The sequence below is a fragment of the Pinus tabuliformis genome, chromosome 6 (assembly GCF_031772625.1).
Source record: "Pinus tabuliformis cultivar Carrire ecotype Pingquan chromosome 6, CPIR1, whole genome shotgun sequence".
NCBI lineage: Eukaryota > Viridiplantae > Streptophyta > Pinopsida > Pinales > Pinaceae > Pinus > Pinus tabuliformis.
This window is the reverse complement of record NC_142292.1, coordinates 829,156,865-829,184,546: the sequence shown is the minus strand read 5'-3', so window position 1 is coordinate 829,184,546 and position 27,682 is coordinate 829,156,865. Positions and strand designations below refer to the sequence as shown.

At 39.8% G+C, this 27,682-nt stretch overlaps 1 protein-coding gene across 1 annotated transcript in view; it reads left to right on the top strand.

Annotated features, from left to right (window-relative positions):
- The first annotated feature begins 4,727 nt into the window (after window positions 1-4,727).
- LOC149261396 (uncharacterized) overlaps window positions 4,728-27,682 on the top strand; it is a 55,075-nt gene continuing 32,120 nt past the window's right edge. The window contains exon 1 of the mRNA XM_089368970.1: window positions 4,728-5,005. Coding sequence (XP_089225096.1) covers window positions 4,728-5,005 — 278 coding nt within the window. The remainder of the gene's footprint in view (window positions 5,006-27,682) is intronic.

The following is a 27,682-nucleotide window of genomic DNA, read 5'->3' as shown; positions in this document are numbered from 1 at the left end:
CCTATAGCATTCGCAAGTAGGAAGTTGTCTAAAGCGGAGAAAAATTATTCCACAACAGAGCATGAAGGATTAGTTATGGTGTACGCACTCTAGATGTTTAGGCACTATTTGTTGGGTGGACACTTTAAGATGTATATAGACCATTATGTGTTGAAATACCTGGTCAACAAGCCTGTGTTGGGGGGAAAGATATGTAGGTGGTTGTTGTTGTTCCAGGAATATGATTTTGAATTTATTGTGAAACCAAGATGCTTGAATGTTGGACCGGATCATCTGTCGCGCATTGAAATAGGGGAGGAGCCTACTAATTTGGAGGAGGGTCTACCTGATGCGCAGCTCTTTGCAGTACACATCGCAGACAACCACTTTGAAGATATTATACACTTCCTGACGACAGGTACGACTTTGGAAGGATATACAAGCCAACAGAAGAAGGAACTCGTGGTGCGCGCGGCAGACTTTTCTGTCATTGCATGACACTTGTACAAAATGGGATCAGATGAAATATTGCGACGTTATGTGCCAGAGTTTGAATGAAACAACATCCTCACTAAGGCTCATGACGGAGCCGCGAGAGGTCATTATGCAGGTAAAGCAACAACACAGAAGATTCTACGTGTTGGGTTGTGGTGGCCGACCTTGCATAAGGATTCAAAAGCCTATTGTAGGGCATGTGATGCATGCCAAAGGACCAGAAGACCCTCGCGTAGGGATGAGTTTCCATTGAATCCACAGATATAATTACAACACTTCGAGAAGTGGGCATTTGACTTTGTAGGACCAATTCAGCCTCTAGGAAAGAAGACGGGTGCACAGTACATCATCATCGTGACTGAGTACTTAACCAAATGAGCAGAGGTGCAATCTGTGAAGGACTGTACAAGTGCGACAACAAAAGAATTTATCTTTGAGTACGTTCTGACAAAGTTTGGTTGTCCAGAAAATTTAATGAGCGATCACGGTACACATTTTCTTAATGAGACGATCAGCACAATGACGGAATAATTTCATGTTTACCATCAAAAGAGCATGCCATATCACCTGCAAGTGAATGGCATGGTAGAAGCATTTAATAAGATACTGGAAAACGTGCTAACAAAGGTTTACAATGCTCAAAGGAATGACTGGGATGTGCACGTACCCGCGATGCTATGGGATTACAAGACGAATTGCAAGAAGCTGACTAGACAAACGTCGTTCAAACTGGTTTATGGCATAGAAGCTATGATGCCAATGGAGTACATTGTACCTAGTCTATGCATAACAACATTCACAGGAATGGCGGGCCATGGAGCCCTGAAAGAGAGGATCGCGCAGCTAATTGAACTTGAGGAGGATATATTTCTAGCTAGATTTCATTAACAAATTCAGAAGGGGCGCGAAAAGGCATGGCATGATCAACACATCAAACTGCATACCTTCAAGGTAAATGATCTAGTTTTGTTATATGGCAGCAAGTTTGATAAATTTCCAGGGAAATTTAGGATGCATTAGCTGGGGCCCTATCTCATCAAGGAGATTACTGATGGTGGAGCAGTTCAGTTGGTAAAATTGAATGAAGAACCATTCCCAAGACAGGTGAATGGCAGCCGATTGAAGCCATACACTGCCGATTCGACTAGATGACTACCTGATGACAACACAGTCTTAGCACTCCAGGTAGCTAAAAGGAGGCACGGGACTATAAACTACACTACCCGGGTTGGGGAGCTAAGCGATTGGGGAATTGTGCGGAATGAAGGAATGTCACATTGTCAACAGAAATGCACAGGGAGCTGCGCTATCCAAGAATGGACCACATAAGGTAGCCAGAAAGTGACTGTTATGGTCACTGTTCATGACTTGATAGTGGGAAAATGACCAAATGGAGTGGGGGGGCGGCATTTGAGTTGGAATTTAAGGTAAAGATCCGTGAAAATCTACCACCAATCCAACATTTATGAACGAGTTATTGGGGGAACGGTCTGATTTGAATTCGAAAATGCCTATAAATTACAAGTGGCTACCCAACGAAAAACAATTGGCATTTTGAGAATTGAGGTATTAAGCTCTCAGGCGCATATGAACCCTGAGATATTTGAATCTCTGATAGGGAGTTCAATGTTTGAGAAATTTCCAACATAGACGTATGATTTGTTGTCTAGCATTATGTCACCGCCCACAGAAACCGTGAGTGTCGGAGAAGCAATGGTAGTTGAAGGAACTGCCCCAGAGGTAGTAATGGCAATTGAGGGAGCTGCCCCATAGGTTGAAAACGTTGAAGTACTGGTAAAAGTGCCTAAATCACCAAGGACACCCAGGCCAAGGCCTACGTCGACCAAGGAGGGTCCAAAACCAAATAAAGATAAGAAGAAAGCACAACAACCGGTGTGCGCATCACACAGAAAGCACCCACAGAAGGGAAATCCCACGACACAGGAGAAGGGAAAGGTTATTAACCTAGAGCCTAAAGCTGATGTTGAAGAACTCCATGTGGGTGCAAATGACATTGATATGTAGGGGGTAGAGGACGTTGATGTGGAGGGGTCTGACCCCATTTCTAAACTGCCTGAGTACATTCCTTCGTGAAAAGGTAAGACAAAGGTTCTGAAGGATATTGATGAAAGTAAGGTCACACGGCACACACCCTTACTACTGGACCAAATCATCTTTGAAGGACCATGCCTGGGGCACATCCCCTTTTTAAATCTGGAGGACTGGGATTTGGTTGATACGTAACGCTTTCCCCACAGCCATAGATCAACTCATGCATCGCGTCTTCTACAAAGACTCTAGTGTGACCACGCTGGAGCCAAGAAAGTGGGTAAAAGGGGTGGATAAGGTGGGTCTGTTAAACATGCTGAGGGTACCCCATTATCACCACACACCCATAACCATGCTAGTGATCAAGCAGCTGTTGTGGTTGGTGCACGATGGGTGTTTGTGGCTAGAAGAGTCGAAACCCTTCACTGACATGCTGATCCATAGGATTACTCAGATGCCGCACTCGGGAGAAAATCTAGCCATGGCATTTGGTAGAAAGACAGGTGAAGGCGACCTCACTGAAGCAATGAAGGACAAATTCAAACTCGCTAAGAAGCCACGTGTTTATTCCATCACAAGTATAACTAACCCCGCGGTCAAAGTAGCAACACAAATCTTGGTAGGAAAGATTTCATGAAGTGACATGCAGGCGAAGTGTCGACACCAATAGTAGCCTTCGCAACCCAGTGCGCAGAGGGCATATAGTTTAACTGGGCATGCTACCTCTGCGGTGAGTTACTTGTGAACTGTAGAGAGGCACATGATCAGGAAAAAAACCATTCCACTATGCATGGATGTTGTTGTCCATAGTGTTGGTCGCATGGGAGTTACTAGAAGATAGCCAGTTTCCTCCGGTCATGCCTGACCTATCAGAATCAGCAATGTTCGCTTTGCTATGGGCTATGAAGAACCCTCAAAGGGTCAAGGACAGAAAGGTCTTTTGGATCTTGATGGAGATGAGTATCCATATGGCCATCAACCGCAAACCACGACTGTCGCCAACCATTTTTGAGAAGATACAAGAGAATGTAGAGTTCAAGGCCGACTTCCACCATGTATTGATATGTGCATGAAAGGATCCTGAGCAAAAATGGTATGACCTACCATACATGGCAACAAACGACGCGATTACAGCGGTCCTCGACCACTGGCCGGTAGATTGGCACATTGCCTCGGACTTGACAACTGGGTCTAGTAATTCTGCAACACAGCGGAAAAAGGAAGAGGCCAAGCTGAAGATGGAACAGTTGGATGCGAAGAGAAAAAAGGAGGCTGAGGACAAGGCTAAGGTAGAGCGCACCACAACAAAGCAGGGGGGAGGATAGGCAGAAGAAGAGGAGCGTGGCTCTGACAGGAGTCAGAAGTCGCCTTCCCCGGAGACAGAGGAGGAGGACCAGCAGTCAAAATAGGGAGGAGCAGACCCAAAGACTACTCCATTCTGCATTAAGCACAATAGAGATCTAGAGAAGGTAGGGCCACGAAACAAGTTTAAGGCCAGCAAGACTTCTCTCTGTCTGATCACCTTAACAAAAGGTGATTTGAATGATATCGGTAATATGGTAAGGGATGCCACCGCGGAACTGTTGCAGCAGTTTGAGCTACAACAGAACCATGCCTTGGGTTACATTCAGATGGGTCTGCACGAGCTGCAGATCCAGTCATTGTAGGTACAGACCAACGTGGGATGAAGCAGCGCGATGTCAACTAGTTTGGCGCCCAGCACATCGGAAGCAACAAGGATGGTGCGCACACTGGACCCCCATGAAATAGTGCTGCCAGAGGGAGTGCTAACCACATAAATTGAAGCTGACAGGCCCGCTTTCAGCACCCTGAAAGGATTTGGGCTCAATTTAGTTGTGCTTCCTAGTGAGGCGCTTCACACTTTGCAAGATGGCATGACCGTAGAACTTCGAGCCTACGAATAACATGTGTTACAGGTAATTAGTGAGAAGAAAGTCAACAATGCTCAGATGATAGTACAAATAGATTCCACTATTGACCTCGTCAAAGTCATCACAGACAAAAATGAGCACACAACCAAGGTAGTGGTTGAGGCATGTAGGTCTGTCCTAGAGCTAGACATTCCTGATGATGAGCCAGTAGATGTGCGGATTCGGAAGCTCGATGCCAGCGTGCGCGACACAAGAATAGAGTTGGTGAAGGTTTAGTTTTACCTGAACCTCAAGATTGAAAAACTGCAATTGATGGCCCAACCTTCAACTTCGCCAGAAGTTAGAGAACAGTGCAAGACAACTGTGAAAGATGTCGTGGCAGCAGTGGAAATCATAGTAAAGGATTACAATGTGTTCTTCGAGCAGTCACCTGAAGTAGTCACTAGCCTGCAAGAGGAACCCAATATACAGAGGCTGGAAATGGAGGCGCGGGAGCTGCAGCAGCAATATGACGAAGTTAAAACGACAACGCACACCATCACCATCACAGAAAGGTTAGCAAAGCTTCAGGAGGCAAAGGCGCTGAAAGAGTAGGTGGATGTAGCTCAGCACAAGGAAGCAGTGTTGAAGGCTCGCTTGAAGCCTTGGTTGGATGAGGCATATTTGATCATGGCCATTATTGAAGGCAAGTTGGCTAGTCTGCAGGCGACTTAGCAGAAGATACAATCAACTAGTGTAGGGCCAACGACGAAGCGGTTGGTCAAGAAGATGAAGCAGGCGGAAACACAGTGCACTGCCGAAGTTGTAGTAGTCCAAGTGGAGCTGAGAGGTCTTCATGATAAGATCTATGCACCAGCTGTGTGACTCGAGGGAAAGTCACCATGTTTGCGTTGGGGGCCTATTGGGAACGAGTCCCCTGGGGTCAATTTTTGGGTTAAAACCCCAAGTTCTGGGGCAGAAAACCCAAATTTTGTATATAGGAATATAAATTCTCCACATTTTGTGGTCGTGGAGCGCGAAGATATCAAATTTCAAAAAGGGTTTCCACCCTTAGTTTAGATAGGTTGTGTCGGCTTGATGAGATCCACCCTTGGTGTACGGACCATGGGATTGTATAAAAAGGAGGTCTTAAAGGAGTCTAACCTAGTTCAGTTCATAGTTGGAGTCATTAATAAGTCTGTGAAGAGTGAAGAGTGATAGTCTTAGTGTAGGAAATAGGCTGTGTAGCTGAGTGTGCAGAGGCCTAGGGTGGAAGTCCGCAGTTGAGTGCATGGACCCCTACAGCTGTGTGCGCAGGGTAGTTAGAGTCTGTACTGGAAATCTAAATCATCAATGTTATAGCACCATTTTCCACTCTTGGTAGATAGGATGCTCTAATTATGGCCTAGGGCAACCCTTCCTTCCAGACTTAGTACAAAATATAAAAAACAATGTTTTATTCCCTATACGCTACTTCTCCCTATGATAAAAGCATGTACACGTGGGTCAGCATATACCCAACCTGTGTACATATGTTAAAACACTTAAAAAAAAAATTCCTTAATTTCGGGCGGAGTTCACAAGTTTTACCTATTACTCACCTCCTATTTCTCGTCGCCCAGCTGTTTCCCAACTGAAAAAACTAATTTGGAGAAGTATAAATAAACCTCCATGGGAAGGCCTTCAGGGAGAAGATATGAGATATTGATACTATAACAAGATTATCCTTAATTGAGTCTGACGAAATCCCTATGCCTTCTGCACTCCAAAAATCTCCAGGAAACCCTTGTTTCCTTGTTAGAGATATCCTTCATTTTTCTTGAAGATATCCTTGTATTGGTGATGGAGGAATATTGCTAAGGCCGGGAAAGGATGAATCCGGAGGATGGTTCTGCTTGGAGCCGGAGAAGGACTCAGGTCGTGTTTCTCCACTTTACTTGTAGCTAACTTCAATAAAGGAATGTTTTTCTATTTTTGATATTAAATGTGTTTATGCATCTATTTATATTGTAATTCGCTTATGAATCTTACATTGATGCATAATTGTTCATTCATTTATATGATCTAAAGATAATATCATGAACAAGATTTACATTTCTACCACTGTATATGTTTCATTTGAATAATTTTCAAGTTTCAAAGATATCAAGAGAAGCTAACGGTTTGCACCCTACGGGATCTACTCAAACATAGGACTCCCAGGTAAGGACACCCTTACACAGTTCAGTAGAATAAGCATTTAGGTTAATTGCTTGAGCATTTCTTGTTGTGGTTTTCCCTCTGCTCCGTTGGGGTTCTCAACCCAAGAACCTAGGGTGGTCTCACCCGCAACAATCAATAAAGAGAAGTATTCTGAAATTCCTGTGTATTTTACTTTTTTCAATTGCATGTGATTATGTTATGTTAAGCACTGGGTTTAAGTTTTATTGCTAATTTGATGCCCGAATATATATGTTTTCCTCTGTTAAATGAACGCAGGTAGAGATATCTGTTTACACGAAAACAATCTTAATGGAATGGTAGAGTTAGCAAACACTTAAGATAATTCAAGAAACTATATAGTAAAGTAGTTACAAAGGCGCGTAGGTGCCTAGGTCGCTTGTTAAGGTTACGCAAAGGATGATTGTAGACCTTCACGGAGGTTCTGAAAGACTAATAAAGAAGTACAATGATAAGCCCTAAAGGCTTATTGATCTGCACGAAGGCAGAGTTAAAGTGTAAAACCGACATCACAACCATCTCAGGGTGCGAAAACTTGGTTCCTGCATCCCCCCATACTGCTTCGGGTGAGACTTCAGTCAGTGCTCCGCTGGTTGATGCCGAAAGGGCCAATAGTGTAGGGATTTGCTTGGTTGACTAATGTTGAACTTGGGTCAGGGCCCATCAAGCCAACAAGAGGTGGTTATTCCATGTCACAGAACACACGGGGAGAGTTGAACCCAATGTCCAACAATCTCCCCCGAGCATGAGTCGGGTGAGTTTCAAACTCGGGACCTGTCACTCTTACCACTTGTTGGAATCACGATTGTTGTTAGAAAAAAACCTGTAGACATTAGTCTCCGCTACAATCGCTATAGTTAGGATCCACAAGTGGCAATTAGTCCATGTCACAAAATAGACGGAGAGCGTTGAACCCAATGTCCAACACTATGTTGACCAGACTTGGGAGAACTATCTAGCAGAGGAAATTCATTCTTCTTATGTCAATTATGTTGACTATATTAGGAAGAATGGTCCCATAAAGGAAAATCATTCTTCCAGTGTTAAGCATGTTGACTAAAATTAGGAGGAATGATCGTAGAGGCCCATAATCACTCAGTTGAGTGGGTGCCTTTCAACATCAAGCTTCTATTACTCTATAGATAGGTGAGTGAGCTCATTTAGCATCATGGCCTAGAATGAGGCCTTTGGATTTGGGACCAAATTACTCAAATGGATTGAGTGTGTCCCTTGCATTTCACCACGAGTCAAAGAGATTGACTAGGATGATGATGAACTAGGACTAGTCAGTATACCATGGGTTAGATTCACTAACTAGAATCATGGTGACTAGTTGATGCTAAATATATACTATGTGTCAGGAGTATCGATCATGATTATGGTGAAGGATACACCATAGGTAAAACATAGTGACCAAAATTATGGTAACTTTTTTATGCTATTGATTTACTTTGTCTCACAATTGTTGACCAGATTATGATAATTAGATAATATTGATGTTGTTGATTTACCATGTTTCAAATTTGTTGACTAGATTATGGTCATTGCATGATGTTGATGTTGATGTTGATGAATTGTTATAACATTTTCTTAGAGATTTTTTTCAACATGAGAACATCTAGATAGTCATTATGAATACCTCCTTAGCTAAGAGGGAGTGTTGAATTTTGTAGCTATGGGTGGTCTTCGTAATTAATATGTAATCCCTTAATGTATTTATAATGATAAATATAAATCATGTTCTTCATGTTATTTTCAAAATATAAAATATATGACATGTTCTTCATATCAATTCTAAATGAGAAAAATTGTGAATTTTAAATTTGAATTTTGGTTCCAAGGATGACCTGGTCGACCCTCCTACAATAAAGGTCGACCCAACTTATAGAGGCACCCATTTAGCCTCTCAAGACACTATATATTCACACCATTTCGTCCCCCTCCAATAGCAAGTAACTCGGTCTATATGAGGCAACATAAGAGGCATGTCTAAGGCTAGTGAAGAAGTCTATATGAGGAAAATGAAGAATTCAAATTTGAGGCAAGAAAAGAAGATGTATTTGAATTAGATAAAGGAAGAATCTATGACATAGGTTCTAGATTTTTCTGAGGAGAATAATTAGGTTTTTACTATGAAAAGAAGAAGGCAAAAGTTCAGTCCTACTAGAGCAGACTAGGTCAAATTGTTGGGAATATTGACTTGTCTTATGTGCAGTTTGACTAGGTGTGACTAGAGTTGTTAGTTTGACTTTACGTTTGGGTTATATGTAACTTCATTGACTTGAATAACTTCTCTAAGGAAAAGGTTACTAGTTTTTTCCCCCAAGTGGGTTTTCCCAAGGTAAAAGTCTTGTGTTCTTATTTGGTTGTATCTTTATGATCCTACTAGAATTTTGTTTTACTGTTGACATCCTCTATGTAATTTATTTATGATGAATATGAATATAAGAAAATATTAACCTAAAATAAATCACAAGTAGTAATTATCAATTTAGAAGATGCTTGAAAAATAAACACATAGAAACCCCTTAAAAGAGGAAACAACCCTATCAGACCACCAGAATATACATGTGTTAAGAAGAATATTGCCACACCATGAGGAGTTTGGCCTAAATTACTTCTAGAGTATGTCACATACCTTTGTGATGTAAGAGAAACTTGTAAGGAGACGAGAGATGGATTCCTCCTACTATAGACATAAAGGCCATTGGTTTGGGCCATGCTAACCTCATTTACAAAGGTTGTCCTAGGTAAACAAACTGTTATTGAGGTTCAACCTGGTACAAATAATTGAATTTAAGGGGGCTTTGATGACCCATAGGTGCTTCCACCACCAAAATCGATGATCAAAGTGTGTGTCTTCATATCAGACATTGTATCCAAGATTGGAAGCAAAAGCTACTAAGAGGGGATTCTTTGACTAAATAATTGAACCATGAGAAACTTTGAGAAATATATGATTTTCTACCAATAAATTGATGAATTTATCCCACTCATAGGCTAGCTCATACCATAGACCTAATTCTATCGCAAATCTCCAGCCAAGACGACCCCTGATCTGTGGTTGTTGAGCACCAACATCAACTAGGAAGTGGATATTTTGTTGTGCAAGGGAATTCAAGGGTGGAGCAAAGAGTATATATTCATTCTTATATCTGTACCAATGGTTTGATCCAATGCGTATCTGGTACCCATCTCCCATATTCCAAGCTTTCCACTTTCCCACCAGAGAGAAAGCTCTTACCAGAGCTTTCCACATAGTTGAGCCTTTAGTTGATTTGTTGGGTTCCTTCAACCAATCAATGATGGAAGACCTAGAAAAATATTTAGCTTGTATCACCTTAAACCACAAGGAAGGGCCCTCTATAAGCTTCCATAAAATCTTTGTCACCAATGCTTTTGTGTACAGGTGGAGACTTTTTAAGCCCCATCCGCCTAGATCTCCAAGAGAAACAATGCATGTCCAACTGACTAGAGGAAAACCTTTGCGCTCGCTTCATCCCATCCACAGAAAATTAAAGTTTATCTTCCTAATCATATTTAGGATGCCTTTGGGGAATATAGAACTATAATTCTAGTATACATTAATGCTCTCGATAATAGACATGATGAGAATCAATCAACCACCTCGAGAGAGGAAGCGATTTGACCAATGATAGATACTCACTTCCACCTTACATACCAACCATAACCAATAAAAACTATGATATTTGTTGGTTTGATGTAGAAACCCAAGTATTTTAAGCCATCATCCAATATTTTTTCTAGGAGAGGAAAGAGGGCTCCAATCTAATCAACCAAACCATTTTCAAATAATACAAGACTTTTGGCCATTGATCTCTATCCCAATGACATGGTAGAAAAGATCCAAAGGTTTCTTGAGAGAAATGATTTATCTTAAATCACCCGACATACTAGCTAAAATATCATCCACAAAAAGTATATGAGTAACCAAAACATTCACCAATATCTAGAAACCACGAAGGCACCCCCTACTAGCTGCTTCTTTTACTAGTTGGCCAAAACCTCTGCCACAATCAGGAAAAGGAGAGGGGAAGGGTGGGAACCCTTTTCATAACCCATCAGAAACCTAGAACAAAGTTTAAGGAGCACTACTTATCAACACTACAAAAGATGCAAATTGCAGAAAACCCATGATCCTATTAATAAAATGGATCACAAACCCCATTTGAATAAGCACTAGTCACAAAAAGGTCCAATCCACCCAAGCATAAGTGTTCAAAATGTCATTTTTAAAAATAGGCACATTCTATGGTGAGGTTTTAACATAATGTAACACTTCTGCGGAAACCACGACTACATCATGGATATTGTACCCGTGAAGGAACCCAAATTGTTCTTCCAATATGGTGGAGCTTAGAATGGGCTTTAATCTTATAGAAATTATCTTCGAAATTAATTTGTAAATGAGGTTGCAAAAAATAATAGGTTTGAAATCTGCAAAGGAGGATCCTTCTTGCGATTTTGGGATGAGACATAAAAAAGTGGATTTCGGAAGGAGCGTAGTACCTTACCAGTGGTTTGATATTTCTTGATGACTTTCGTCAAATATTCTTTAATAGTATCTACAAAACCAAGATAGAATTTGGATGGGAACCCATAAGGTCCTGGGCTCTTTATTTTTTCATTGAGTGTAAACCCTCCATAATTTATTTTATAGAGATGTATTCTAGGAATAATCCATTCATTTAATTCAATATAACTTTTGGAAATTTTGAAATAAAACCTACAGAAGTCCTAAATAGGACACCTAAGAGTGGTCGAAAATATGCTTTTATAAAACCACACACCCTCCTCTACCTTCTCCTCAAATATAGTAAGAGAATGTCCATTTGGGTCTTTGATGCTCCATATATTATTTTCCTGTTTCCTCTCATTAGCAAACTAAAGGAAAAAAATTGTATTGTTTTCACAATCATTGATACATATGGCCTTGCTCTTTAATTGCCATCACTTATGGCCTTGCTCTTTGATTTCCATCATTCTTATTCCTCCACAAGGATTGCATGGTGCTCTACAACTAGGTTTCAAATAAATTTCCTCTAATATTCCTGTGAACTACCATATCTTCTATCCTACCTTTGATATTTGTGAGACTTTCCTATTATCTTGCATAATAGTGCTTAGCCTAAGACCTAAAAGATTTTTTAATAAATTTTAGGTTATTTACAAACTACTCCATGATAAGAAGTGGATGCATCCAATCTCAAGTGACACCAAATATTTTACACCATTACTTAATGGTCCTTCATAGATAACCAGGAGAGATTGAAACAAAAATGGATCATTTTGGGATCATCATGAAAGTATAAATGTAAGAGAATTGATATGTCATATGATATCCCTCCAACCTCAAACATCAATTTAAAAGAAAAACCAACATCTATAAAAAATTTCATCTCCAGAAAATGATCCAGTCTCTTTATACTTCAGATCCATTTGAGCGACCATTTGACTAGGTGGGTAGAATCTTGACAGGTTCCACATCCAACAGCTGATTTTCAAAAATAAAGTCATAGAGAAAGAATGTTGAGGGTCCTGGTGAGGAGAAGGCCCCCAAACATCCCGAAGCCCCAAAGCAATTTGTATATATCCACCTATAACTATGAAAGGATCCAAAAAGGCACCTGTCAAAGCTAGATCGTCCGAAAAATACTCTTTGTTAGAGTAAGGCCCATATATTTTTAAAAGTGAAAACATAAACTGTAGATATTTGACTTGTAATTTAACCAGAAGAGCGGAAGGAAAGGAGGATAAAGAGAGGGATTTGCATACACAACTCCACCCTATGATAAAAACCCCTAGAAATACCTTTTGAATCAATATGGAAAAAGAACCATTTCTTCAGAATACCCAAAATAATGTCATGGGCCTTATTACCCGAGCACATAGTTTCTTGAATCAAAATGATGTTTGGGTTTTTGTAATAGATCAAACTTTTGAGGGCTAATATTTTACAGACACCCCTAATTCCCATGGTGTTAAAGGAGAGGAAGAACATGAGGTCCCAGAGGAGAGGGATGCATATGCTCTAAGGGCCTTGGGTAATGAAGCTTGACGTCCTTTCTTGATTTATATATTTTCCTTTTCTTGTGATTTATGCAATTTTTATTTCCTACCCACCTAGTGGGGAGCGTTAAGAGAGTTTAACTCAAGGCCACCATAAAACAGTGGTACCATACAAAGTTTTTTCGATTTCGGAGGCCTGAGAATTTCTCTTATTTTGAGACAACATAGGGGGAAACATAATGGTTTAATAGAAGGGGGGTGGAGGTGCATACCTGCAGTCCTTTGGGGGCTAGCTCAATGACTGAACCCTTTCACAATGTAGATATGGGGACACTAGGGGGTGGGCGGTGGGGGGGTGGGCGTGGCTAAATATGGATTTGTAGGCATTAAAGGGAAAACTTTTGAAGGGTGGGAGGAAGGAAAATTATAAGAAACTATTGGATAGGAGTAGATGTTACCACCAATGAGAGAGAACTAATCTTCCATCATCTATGTTGAAACCAATATATTTATGACCATATTTTTCCCATCTGGAGAGTGTGCCACTTGGTGGGAGGGCATAGATTAGAACTCCAACATCTTTTGAGAGGTCCTATGTAACACCCCAGCCCACATTTACCCACTTTTACAAGCTCTCCAAGGTAAACATGAGCCGATATTTACTATGTATGACCCAACATCCAAGTCCCACTTATGGAAGCGAGGCCTACTGCCTTTAATATTTACTTCATCCTCTAGGAACACCAGATCACCTAGATGTCAAGCAACATCTACTGATCAACTTTTCCTAAAATGTAACTACCTTTTTGACTCACCTCACAACCCAGTCACATGCATGCCAAGTTGTCCATGCATCTAGAAGGCTCCAGCTACATGCACATGTCATCCTATGTGCGGCTACATCTGAAATTTCTCAGTTAAGAGACTGCGACCAGAAGTCCTGTCCCAACTGCCTTAATTTTTATGAATGCAATTTTATTTATTTTACTTATTGTTTATTTGAAAATATAAGAGAAGCCAACATGTGAATATTCAGGCTCCCAACTTTCAGGAAATAGTTGAGAATCAGTTGTAATCCAAGAAAGGATAGTTTTGAAGTGATAGTTGTCACAATTAAAACAATCCTTGATCTTTCTAAAAGGATTGCTAATCACTAGGATTGAAATGACAGGAGAGAAAGGTCATGCGGTGGAAGTAGAAAGATAGATTGCAGGAGAGAAATACAATCTAAGGAAAAAAAGGTTCTAATGGGAGAGAAAGACTATACCCGAAAGAATAAAATAATTTTGGACCTTGCATTAGTAGGATGTTGTTAGTGTATAAGGAGGAAAATGTATAAAATATTATGATTCGATTCCTAACATGATGGCTTCTTGAGGTTTGGGGGGGATTTCTTAGGTACCAGTTCATTGGTTGGGTGGAGTGTGGTTGCTCCTATTATATTTTTAAACAATCATATTTTATTTATTTATTTTTATTTATTATTTTTTTTTTTAATGTAAGCTTGGTAGATCATTTTTCTATTAACATTTCCTACAAATAAGTATATCTTTAACAAAAATTGTAGGTGGCCTCAACCTGCCCACAGGAAACTAGGTCTGTTGGCCACTTGTCTGCATCAAACGTTATCCAAAATTTAAAAACAGTTTTCATTACCATCCAAGCTATAATATTCATATTAAAACATTAAATGCTAACCATCATATAAACATAATTCTACTTAAAGATCTACTTCATTCATCTGATGATTCCACCGGGGCTCGGGCTTCCGCGTTGGAGCATAGGATTTTGCTTCTGTTCCTATCCTGAACTCTCTATTCAATCCTGTTTACCATGAGGTTGTTTCAGTACAGTTGCATTTGGACAGACTAGATCTCCCTTTTAATATTCTTCATGCTTGGCTTAGTTGGTCTGGCATCCTCGGTTCCTCTCTTTCCTTATAGGTTGTCATTGCTTGGGTCATGATATTCTTCATGACCTAGTAGTGTTGAATTGTTTGATGAAAAAGTGTTTGATGTCCTCTGGTATTCTCGGGGTCTTCAACCAATGTTTCCCATTCCTCTGCCTAGATCTCTTGATTTGCTATATTGTCATTTGGCTCTCTCTCCCATTCGGAAATTATTTCTTTCACCTCCGGCGGTGTTCCTACCATGTATGCATTGATCACATTCTGCATACTCTCCTTCCCGGTCTTCCTTCCTCTTTTACTTGGTTCTCTGATGGAAGTCGCTTCCAATTATTTCGTCTTTTTTCAGCCTTGCCTATTCCTCTGTTTCCTCTGTTTCCCGCTTCGTTACCTTCCTTTGCCATCCCACTCTCCATTTGGCTTACTTCCTCCTTTTCCAGATGATGCACCTGTTCTTGGGATGGAGCACGGGATGAGTTCCGAGACTCTGGAATTCTCTGCACTCTGCTTGTTATATCAGCTAAAACAAAAACAGGGTAATATCCTTATAAGTCAATATCAATTTAAACAGAGTAAACACAAGCTTCCCACCTCCCGAGTGGCCTTCTCTGACATGATCTTTTCCCATCACTCCTAGCCTAGAGAATTATAATAGCCCCCATTAATGCCCGGGTTCCCCCCTCAAAGAAATTGAGGCTTTTGGCCTCCTCATCATTCTAGTGGTTCCCCATTGAAATTTGAAGAACCCAGTTTCCCAGTGCCCATGGGGTTTCTCTACTTCTCCTCCTGACTGTAATTGCATCCCTCCCCTAAGTATCACAACCCCAATAGACGAAGGGATGCTTCTCGGAATGGATAATTGGAATTCTAGCCCTACCCTGGGTCCTAACAGATGGGCAGGACATATATTTTCTCAATGCTATATCCCTACCCTGTATTCAACCCCAATTACTGCCCTTGATCCCGCAGCCTTCGACCAGGTCTAGGCTCGACTCAGGTTGGAGAATAAGCAGCCTTGCTGCTATATCAAAGAAGGCATCTGACCCTTCACACTTAACTATGACTCCTTCCTTCCTAGGCCACAGAATCCACCATAACGGTTCGGTAGGTTTTATTATACCACCATTGTGGAAACCCCGAAGGACATCCCAACGGGCCATAATATCTCTGGACCTATCTACCCTGAGACCAATACCAGTGTTCCTGAACCCCCTTCCCCCAGTGGCATTCTAGACGAATTCACTCCAGGTTAACAGGCTAGAACCCCAAGAGAAACAGAAGGTCTCTACTATGGCCGCTTCTGGGGGTATCATTTCCATTAACCAACATTCCTCTTTTAAAATCATTTTTGCCATACAGTCGAGAATGGGAGCTAAGAGAACATACCACTTCTTGCAGACAAAAACTAGTTGCAGCTCGACGTCCTCCAGCCCACCATTTATACCACCTTCAACAGCACGTCTTGACTTCTCACTCTGCATGCAAATGCCTCCTAGCCTAATTGTCTTAGCTTTTAGTTTCCCTAGCTAGCTACCCCGCTTGTCGTCTAAAGGACTCTCCCTGTGACTTTGTCATCCTTCCGCCGCCTATTCCCTCATTTGATTTTCTTAGGATGGGGTTTCCCTAACATCTCCATAATTTCCCTTCATAACTCCTCTCTTATCGTCGGTTGCTCCTATCATGGTCTTGCTCCGTCCACATTACCACTTGCCAACTGCCATTGCCTGCCTTCTATCGCACTTGACACCCGGTCTCCTTCTCTCCCCTCGGCCCTCATCCACATCTGCCTCCGCCTTGTACTTCCTGCTGCCCCACTGTCCTTCACCTGCTCTCATGGTCTCATGTCGTCTGCTTCTCCCTCTGCACTTCGAGCTAGCTAGGTGAATGATCCCCCCTCAGCCCCCCATGTCCTATGTCTCGCCTCACCTTCCTTTACTGCATTGTACCTTTCGCACCCCGATTGGGGGTTTTCTCCCTTCTCCTTGTCGGTTCTTAGGATTTCCTCTAAACTTCCCATGCCTTCCATTTGGCTTAACTCCTCTCCCCTTATATCAAGGTTTCTTCCTGCCTTCCCGCACCCCCAGTTGGCTAGGTTGTCTACTGCCACGTTACCTAATCTACGGACATGCGTCAGAACAATGTAGTCTATCATTCAAATTAGATTTCCTATTTCTTGGACTAGCCATGTCGTCCTCCAACTTTGGCTTATCTTCTCCCATGTAGTTCCTTGCTGAAGTTTTTTCACCATTTCTATTTCCAGCTTCGAGTCTCCCTCCACCTCAAGTCTCTGAAAGCTTTCCCTCTTTTTGATTTCAACCACCACTTCAGCGCATAGAGTTGAGCTTCGTTATTTCTCATAGTGCCACAATGCATAGCAAACATATGGATAGCATTGCCTTTTTCATCTTTGAACATGCCTCCAGATCTTGTCGCCCCCCGATTCCCTTTCACAGCTCTGTCAAATTTGAGTTTAATGAAGTCTTTCTGAGGCCGCATGGAAATGATTGGAGACTCACAGTGAGGGGATTTCTATTTCCATGAGTTGTGATTCAGCATGCTGAGTTTTAGGCTTAGGCCTGTCATTATTCATCCTTCCTACGGATTGGTTTCCCAGTCCTCTGTGTACCAATTCTCAGCTAAGATCATTTCTGTTATATTCTAGACTATCATTCCCCATAATTCAGAATGGGGTTCTGGTAAGGCTTTCTTCTCCATTTTTCCATTGTTTCTTTCATGCTTGTTCGATCCCTGTCACTAACACCGAAGCATTGTTCATGATTTTTCCAGAGGATTTTGCTGTAGCTGCAGGCGTTTGTTAGACATTCCATTGATTCTAAGTGTCCTCCATAGGTACTACAGGCTGATGGTCCCTGCAAACCTTTCATCTGGAGTTGATCACAAGTGAGTGCTCTACCATGCTGAGTTATCCATAGGAAGAAATTAATTTTTTCCCATGATTTATCTTGCAAAATTCTATCCCATATAGGTGGCCCTTGTTGTGGGTGGTGCACTGCTTGTAGGTGGTAGCATTCTTGAATGCTGAACATCCCTTTGATTTTGTACCCCCACCTTATTATATCTAGACCTTCTGAGATAGAAATTTTCTAAGTTTCCATATCTTTCTCATATGTTTCCCACTGGGTGGATTCAGGAGCACCTGACCAGTCTTGTTTCTGCTTCCATTTTCTCCAATGTTCTCCTGTGTCCGGGCTCCAAAAAAAATTCACAGTCTGTTTTGTAGGGTTATTGGTGAATTGACATATTGCATCCAAATCAGGTCTATTATGTAGTTTTCTATGTCTGCTACCATGCCTCATTCCAGAAATTTGCTTTGTATCCTTCCCTTATTTCCCAAAAGTTGTGATTTCTTATCAATTCTCTATTTTCTGATGCTAAATTCCATACGGCCGATCCCTTGATGTTTTCCTGGACTCTTAGCCTTCCTTCAATCGATCTTGGAATTCTATATTTCCTTCCATAGATCTGTTCCTCCCTGAACCCATCGCCACCATAGCTTGGCCCCCATGACCTAGTTGAGAATATAAGGGTCTCTAAGACTCAACCCTCCTTATTTTAATGGATTTCTGAGCCAGTTCCATGAAAGCAGGGGCCATTTTTTTTAGGCCCTTGCCACAAAAATTTCTTAAAGATGTAAATCATCCCTTGACACACCCTTTTGGGGACATCTTGACTAGATAGTTGGTAGATCGGAATTGACTGAAGTACTGCTTTCAGTCGTATAACACGACTTGGCATATTCAATGATCTGAAGGTCCAATTTTGCATTCTCCCTTGGATTTTTTCCAGCAGAGTCTTCCGATTTGCCACTATGGTTTGGTGGACAGTTAGCGGAATTCCTAAATATTTTGAAGGGAGATTGCTAATACGGAATCCAATAATTCTTGCTAGGAAGGCTTGAGATGGGGTTGTAGTATTGAAGAAAAATATGTCTGACTTATCCATATTGATCTCCATCCCAGAGGTGCTTGTGAAGTCGTTCAGGATTTCCATCAGGTCTCTGGCTTCCTTGAGTGTTTCTTGCCCAGACATCATTATGTCATCGACAAACTGTTGATGTGTTAACAACAAATCATTGCCCCACATTTTGATACCTTTAAATTGATCCCCTTGCACTTTTTCTTTTACATACCTTCCTAATCCTTCAGCAACCAATATAAACAAGAACAGGGACATTGGATCACCTTGTCTAAGTCCCCTGGTTGCATTGAATGCCTCAGTAGGAGACCCATTAAGGAGGATTGATAATACCAGGGTGGAGATCATCGATGTTATCGAGCTTATCCATCTTGAATCAAAGCCAAATGCCTTTAGGATACCTTGTAAGTACTTCCATCTCAGACGGTCATAGGCTTTCGATAAGGCTAGTTTTACCATCATCCCTTTAGTTTTTTGGCTCTTCAGGGAGTGTATTGCCTCTTGAGCTGTAACAATTTCGTCCACTATTTGTCTCCCTTTGACAAAGCTTGTCTGTTCTTGAGAGATTAAACCAAGTAGGATAGGTTTGAGGTGATTCACTATGATTGTGGCCATGATTTTATATATTACATTGTAGAGGGCTATTGGTCTAAAACCTTGCGGTTATTATGAGTGGTCGGTTTTGGGGATGAGGGCAAGGAAGGTTGAATTCAGGGTTGGATGCATTCTTTTATTGTGTCGAGACTCCTCCACGGTTTTCACAATATCATCTCCCTTGAACAACCACGTAGCCTGAAAGAACTTAGCTGTGAACCCATTTGGGCCTGGTGCTTTGTTTTTCGTAAGGCCTTTGATTACTTCTTCCACCTCAGACTTGGTGATTTCCCTTAGGAGTGCTAGGTTATGATCCATGCTCGCTAATTGGGGAATATGCCGAGTTAGTCTGGATATATTCTCCATCTTATCTATGTGGGGTTCTGTCAGCAAGTTTTGAAAATGGTGAACTAGCAAGTTCTCCATATCTTCCTTTTGGATGAGGCGATTTCCTTCCTGGTCCACTATGGAGAAGATCCTATTATGCTTCTTGTATTGAATCATCATTTTGTGAAAAAATCTAGAATTCCTTTCAACTTCCTTCAACCCCTGGATTCTTGATTTTTGTTTCCACGAGATCTCTTCTTGTTGCCTCCTTTCCTATAATTTATTTAGCTGTTGTCTTTTTTCCTCTACTAGGGTTTCAGATCTTTCCTCGTTAATTATTTGTTGTTGCACTTTCCTCATTTTAGCCTGAATCAATTCCTGTTCCTGTTGTATGTTACCAAACTCTTCCCTGTTCCATTTTTTATTTTACCTTTAAGATATTTGAGCCAGAGTTGGAAAGTATGCATTAGGTTTCTACCTTATTTCTCACTTTATTTCCACCATTCCTTTAGTTTTCCAAGGAAGGTCGGGTCTCCTAACCAAAAGGATTCAAACCTGAAGGGTCTCTTTGTTTTCCCTTGTTTCATATCCGCTTCTAATTTAATCGGCCAATGATCCGAGCCTAAGCATGGTATGATGGATGCCTCATAGTAAACATATTTTCTGATGAGGTTTTCTGTTGCCAAGAATCTGTTAAGGCAAGATGCAATTTTCGTATTTCCTCCTCATCTATTGTTCCACGTATACCTTCCATTAATTGTTGGGATGTCCACTAGGTGGAGTTCTTCTTGGATATCCCTGAATTGTTCCATTTCTGGATCCTCCCTTCTAATTCCCCTTTTTTTTCCTCTAACGATGTTATCAGGTTGAAGTCACCTGCTATCAACCAAAGCTTTTCGTCATGCATTTGGTTTAGGGTATTTATACTTTGTAGGAAGTTTTTCATTTCAATTGGGATGTGAGGGCCATAAATTGCTGAGAGCATGAACAAATATTTAGTTCCTATGAGGTAGAATCGACTGGTGAGGATGCGTTACATGCCTATCCAATAGTCTACTTTTACTTCTGTTGGGTTCCAAATTTCTATCCCTCCTACACTTCCTTTTGAATTTGTTGCCACTGCCTCATACCTTGGTTTCATCTTGTTGAAGATATCTTCTAGTTTTTCTCCTATGATCTTAGTTTCTTGGAGAAGCATGGTTTGTCGCTTTTCTTTTTTCAATCGCTCCATTAGGTATCTCTGTTTTCCTTAGTTGTTTAGGCCTCTTATGTTCCAGGATATTACTATCATTGGGAAAATTTATTAAGTTGTTGGTATACTGCTGATAGCGGTACCACCCTATTTGTGTTCACCAACATTTCTCCCATTATCATTATTTATTCTGTAGGTTTCTCCGCCTCTTTGCTTCCCACATTTTGATTTGTTTTGGCACTCCCGTGGGTTTTCCTAGTGCATTCCCAGTTGTTCTGTGATCTCGACCTATCCCTGTCCTTTCTTAGCCTGATATTGTTGAAAAGTCTCTTTGTACAATATCTTTTGGTCTTCCAGAATGAATCTTTCATCTAAGTGTCTTCATTCATTCAACAATTTATTAAGGACTTCTTCTTCAATACTGAGCTCCTCCCCCTTGCTTGGGTCGATTTCCATTATAGTGGTTTCTATCCCTACCTATTCATCTTTGTCTGTGAGGTCTCTTTGAGCTTTCCTCTTAGTTTTTGTCTTTTCTTGACTAGAACTACTCTCTTTTCCCTTTTCCTGGCAATCTATGGGTCGAATCTCATTTTCTGCTTCTTCTTCCACCTGTAATACTTCATATCTGTTTTTACTACTCGACTGAGCTTGGTTTTCTTTTTCTGGGTTATGGAGTCCCTTTGGTGGCCTCCTCTTGTTTTTCACTTCTTGGAACCCCTCATGTTCGTCCTGTGGGGTCTTCGGTTGTTTATCCTTATTCTCCATCTCTTCCTGGTTCAGTGGGAATTGCTTGAATAAATGTCCATATTCATGGCACCTTCGGCATATGAACGGAATATGATCATATTCTAGGGTCTGCTGCCATACATCCTCATGGTATTTTAGCTCTATTGATTCGGGTATGGGTTCTGCTATGTTCATATACACACAGATTCTCACATAGGATTTATAACGACCTCTTTTGTGGTTTTTGTTATTTTGACAAATTTTCCTATCGTGTTCCCGATTCCCTCTAATATTTTTTGGATCCCAAAAGTCCATTGGGAGTCCAAACAGGCTTACCCATACCGGGGCTGCCAGGAATTTCTCTTTGTCAGGGTCATAGCATTCCTCCCAATATCACATGAACATACCAACATTATAATGGAAATAGGGGCCATTTTCAAATACTCTTTCTTTATCTTGCAGGTTTGAGAATATTACCGTAAAGAAGCCTTTGGCTCCTAGATTGAGTCCGATATGGCCTTTGGGTTGCCATTTCTATTGTATCCAATTGATGAGGCCTTTCTCTGTCAACCACACTCCTATGAACTTGCAGATCATCATGTGGTCCTTCATGAAGCTTCTATATCTTTCCAATTTGTTCATCAGGATAACAAATCTCGGTTTCTCTATTGCACATGGCAATCATTTTGTCCTACTACGAGCCTGCCAACACGCACTGAGGACAAGGCCATTTATATGGTTTGTTTCTTGGGCTTGCGGTTCAGTGTTTGATTTGTGGCATGAGTCTCCTGTCACAACATCCCGGTAGGAGGCAATCTCTCCCCCCCAACTTCTTTTGTCATCCTGGCCTGTCTAACGACCCACAGGCTGGTGGAGTTTCTGGATCAATCAAGAAATCAAGTTCCCAGCTTAGTTTTAGGGTATGGCAAAGGCTCAGGTTTGCTAGGGTTGCAGAGCACTCGAAACAATTAGATAATTGAATGGACTGGTTATGTAAGATTTTTCAAGAAATTGTGGTTCAAAATTATTTATGTTTACATGCGTAGAAGTATGATTGAGTAGTATGTATCTAGTCTAGTACCTACTTACTTGAGGAAAGGTCAAATCTCTATTATGAACTCACGTTGTACAAGAATTATGGATTGAGTAGGTAATTAATTTTGGTTAAAGTTAGAAAAGATTCATATACATATATAAACAAATAGGGTTAGCATGGTTACAACTCAACACCGAAGAAAGGACTTCATACTAACACTTAACAACATGTAATCTATGTTTAAAGTAAGAGAACCCTTTATGGAAATAGATGCAGAAACTCATAAGATAGGAGTCATGCATTCCCTTTCTGTGTACCAAGGATTTTCTGGCTATTTTATATATGTAGATAAATAAGTAAAAGAAAATAAGTGTGTCAAGACTAGTGTATAATTTTTGGGAAATAGCCACAGGTTTGGTATATACGTTTTGGGCAATAACAACAAGAATGCTTCGACATATACAAATGTAAGTTTTATTCTCTTAATAAAAATTACAAAATTTTTTCTCCAGAAAATATGTTTGTGTGTGTGTAATAAGATTCTTAACCATGAATATCGACCCCCACTTTACCATGGAGATTATTAAACATGCAAATAGGCTTTGTCACAAAACATGGGACAATACCATGGATTATACTTTCTACATGCCCAAAAAACTAAAAATTATTTCACATGGCACTTGTTTATATGACATTTTTTTTATCCATAAACTATCATGGATATTCCACTAGATAGTTCGTCACAACATATTTGATAAAATTATACTTAAAAATATGAAAGATACACTTTGAGGGTTTATTTCTATTTATATATCTAGATCAGAATTATTGTTTATTGTGTATGCATGAAAATTACAATTATGTAAAAAATAGAGAAAAATGAAATAGAAAACTCAAAAACCATGATCAACATAAGATGTAACTTGGGAAACCTTTTCAGGAGAAAATCCAGCAGGAAGGTGAGGTCACTCTACTCTCTTTCTATGAATATAAAATGGTTGCGAGTAAAGGCCCATGGATTTTGGGCTACTATAATACAAAAATATTCTTTGTGTGCTCTCTCTCTATCCCTCTCAGCTACTCTGCTCATCTGTGGAACAAATGCACTTGGAAATAATGGAACCCCTTGTTGGGAATAATACTCAGGGGGGGTGAATCAATATTTTCAAATCAATAAATTTTTCATTTCCATAATCAGATTTATGTGCACTACTTCAGTGAAGGGAACTTGTGTGTGCACACAACTGTTCTTAAGGCGACCAACATATATCCAGTGAACTTATGATTCAGTTAATTCATCATAGGTTGATCTTTAATCAGTTCATAAATACTTTATTAAACATTAAACACTAACCATGTGTAGTAATACCATAATAAACCATCACACATAAGAAACACACATGAACACCAAGATTTAAGGTGGAAACCCAATGTGGGAGAAAAACCACATGATGTTGTTGTCTCTATCTTATTTTAATATAAAGAATAATTTGTTTACAATATTGTACTGGTACAGACTCATACCAGTACACAAGCACCCACCTGCAGAAGGCTGCAACCTTCTCTCGTTCTCTAGCTTCTACTGGAAGGGAGCTACAACCCCATAGCTCTTGTACTAGCCGATATGTTTACTAGTACGTACGCACCGACCTACAGAAGGATACAAATTTCACTCGTTCTCTAGCTGCTACTGGAAGGGAGCTCCAACCCCCTGATCAAATCACAAGCCACTACTGGCAGGAAGCTTTGAATTCCTCACTGAAGGCTCCAACCCTCAGTATCCTCCAAGGACCAAGTTTCATAAATTTTCAGACTAGATACTCCTAGTACACAACAACAAAATATGAAGGCCACATTTCATCCAATTTTCATACTAGACCCATATGTAACATTGAAGCTCAAAATCACCACTGCAATACAACCATCAAATACATCTGCATCAAACAATCACTAAAACCCAATCATCAATATCTGATATAACTAAAATCCAATCATTAATCTCTAAATCAACCACAACTGAATCAATCAATCACTGAAAACTCAATCAACCAATACTTCATCAAAATTCAATCAATCAACTGGAATAGACAGATCATTGTAACCATTACATAGATCTGAACCTAGAACACTGCATCAACAACTAGAACCAACTGCAACCTCAAAAATCATATCTCAGAACATATATGCTACTTCAATGAAGCCAACCTGTGTGCATACGCTACTTACTTTAACCAAACCTGCGTATACCTTCAAAACTACTGAATCATAAAAATTTCTAAATCAAATCTATACCAACCAATAATATTCTAAACATCTAGTGTTAATTGCAGAGATCTAGACAGTCAACAACAAATATAACCCTTCTCACTTAATCATTCAATCAATCAGACACAAACTCTTTATGCATTCAATTTTAATTTCAGATCTAAGAAGACTTCATTGACAGACAACAACAAAACAACATTGATCAGATAGATCAGTGATTTCTGAAAAACAAGATTTTCTTTTGCATACGCTACTTGGAAGAGTATAACCTGCATGTATATGTTCCTTCACCATGGAGAACCAACGTATAGATCTGCAAATACAAACTTATAACTTCTTAGTTATTCTGGACTTCAGATATACCCATATCATAGCATTTACAAGCTAAAACATTTGTTAGCACTCATATCTAACCTATCCATTATCACATCACATAATGATAAGTCATTATGATCCTAATCCATCATTAGATCTCAGCCATTATTAAAAAACACTCAGGTGCATACTTAGTCCAGATCAAGCAAAGCATCAAAAACCCATAACATGCATATTTTCTTTTGATCTAACACTTCATAAGATATTCATTACTTGTGCACATATCCCTTTGATCTTCTCCTCCTTATATAGTTTTAGCCTTTCTCAATACCTCGGACCAAAACAAAACTTAGAACATGTGGTATTCTTAGACGAGATCAAATAACCGTTACTCTTCTCAATATTGTGGGCTAATACCATGGTATTGACCCTTGGTATTCTTTAAACTTGAATTTCCTTGATTTTCCAACCCGCGTGTATACGCTCTTTTTGTACAATGAACCCACGTATACAACTTAACATACCTAAAAATGTCCTTTTTCTTCAACTTCTTGAATCTTATTAGTAGACCTTTGTTCCAACTTCTTGTTCTTATGTACCAATTCCCTATTACCTCTGAATTAATTTGTTACATTGTGAGTTTCCTTTTATCAAATTTGAGCTGACCTATGAGTGAGTCACCATCAAGGACAACACTTGTACCATAATGCCAACAATCTCCCCCTTTGGACTTGATGGAAACCATATTGGTGTTGATTACTTCAAGCTGTAGAACCTATTAGATGTATCAAGCAACACCAAGATACTTTCCCCCTTTGACATCAAGGGTAAAGGGCAGACCAAGATATTCTCCCTTTGAGAGACACGATGTTGTCCATGCTCCCCCTAAGTACATGTTGAGTCTGCAGAGATATTTTTTAATAGAATAACATGACTCTATAACTCAACTATGTGAGTATGACCTTCCTATCACCAATGAATCATACATACATCAATCACCCAACCAAGTGGGGATATATCATTTTTTATACATGGCTGAAATATAAAAATTATTACATCATCATTCCCATGCATATAGGGGAAACAAATTACATCATATATCCAATAGGACTCATTCGAAAATAGACTATGAAAGAATGTGACATATTACACCCTATATCTTTACATGACCTATGAAATAATGAATATATGAAACCATAGCTGAAATCAGCAACCATAATGCCAACAATGTAGAATATTTTTGAAGGCTAACTCCCCCCCTGAGCCTGTGCTACCTTTGCATTGTAAACAAACCATTCATCAAGGCATCTTCATCAGCTAGATAAAAAATCAATGAACAAAGCATATCGGTAGACAGTAATCATCAATATCAGACTGAGTTCCCATGTTAGAGTCTGACCCATTGTTTTTCTATCAGAGAAACATATATGCTCCTTGAGCCACAGAAACTCATGTACATACGCAACTATCCTTCATAAAACCCGCGTATAGGAACCTTCTTCTGGAAACTAGATTTAACAGTAGGATGATGCAAAAACTACTCCCAGTTTTTGTCTAAGATATTCAAATGTTTCTCTGAGAAGTGGTTTGGTGAATATATCAGCAACCTACTCTTTGGAGGGAACATACTCCAATTTAACCTTTTGTTCAAGCACTTGTTCATGTAGAAAATGGTACTTAATGGGTATGTGCTTGGTCTTGGAGTGCATGACTGGATTTTTTGAAATGATAATGCCACCTGTATTATCACATAGAATGAAGATGGGTGGAGTACATGTGATTTGAATATCTTGTAATGTTTGCATCATCCAAAGTAGTTGTGTGTAGCAAGATGCAACAACTACATATTCTGCTTCAGTTGTAGATAAGGGAATCAAACTTTGTTTCTTGTTGAACTAAGACAACAACCGTGATCCCATGTAGAATGCACCTCCACTAGTGCTTTTTCGATCATCAACATTTCCTGCCCAATCTGCATCTGTATATGCATGAAGAGCAAGATCTGTATCTTTAAGATACCATAGACCGAAGTCTTGAGTTCCTTGAAGATATTTGAATATTATTTTTGAAGCTTGAATATGTGATTGCTTTGGATTTTCTTGGAACCTTCCAACAATTCCTACTGCATGCATGATATCAGGTTTGGTACCTGTTAGATAAAGTAGACTTCCAATCATAGATTTGTATGCTGGTTGGTTCACTGCAAATGATTCATCGTTAGAACTGAGACTGCATTTTGTTACCATTGGAGTACATACTGGTTTAGAATCTTCCATTTCATACTTCTTCAGAATCTGCTTGAGATATTTAGTTTGTGAAAGAAAAATAGCATATTTTGTTTGTTGAACTTGCAAACCAAGAAAATATGTAAGTTCACCAAGCAAGGACATTTCAAATCATTGCTCCATAATCGAAGTGAAGTTCTAACTCATATATTCTTCATTGCTTCCAAAGATGATATCGTCAACATAAATAAAAATAATTAGTAGTTTATCATTCTCGATCTTGGTGTATAAGTGGTTGTTTGCAGATCCTTTTTTGAACCCTTGTTGTTGTAGATATTTGTCAAGGCAATAATACCAAGCCCTTGGAGCTTGTTTCAATCCATAAATTTTTTAAATATGGAAACAAGAATATTCCAATTTAATTTGTCCTTGAATTAAATTGTGAATTAAAATCGAATTTAGTCTTAACAGCTACTTGGAAATAATTAATTAATTTATTTTAAATTAATTAGTTGG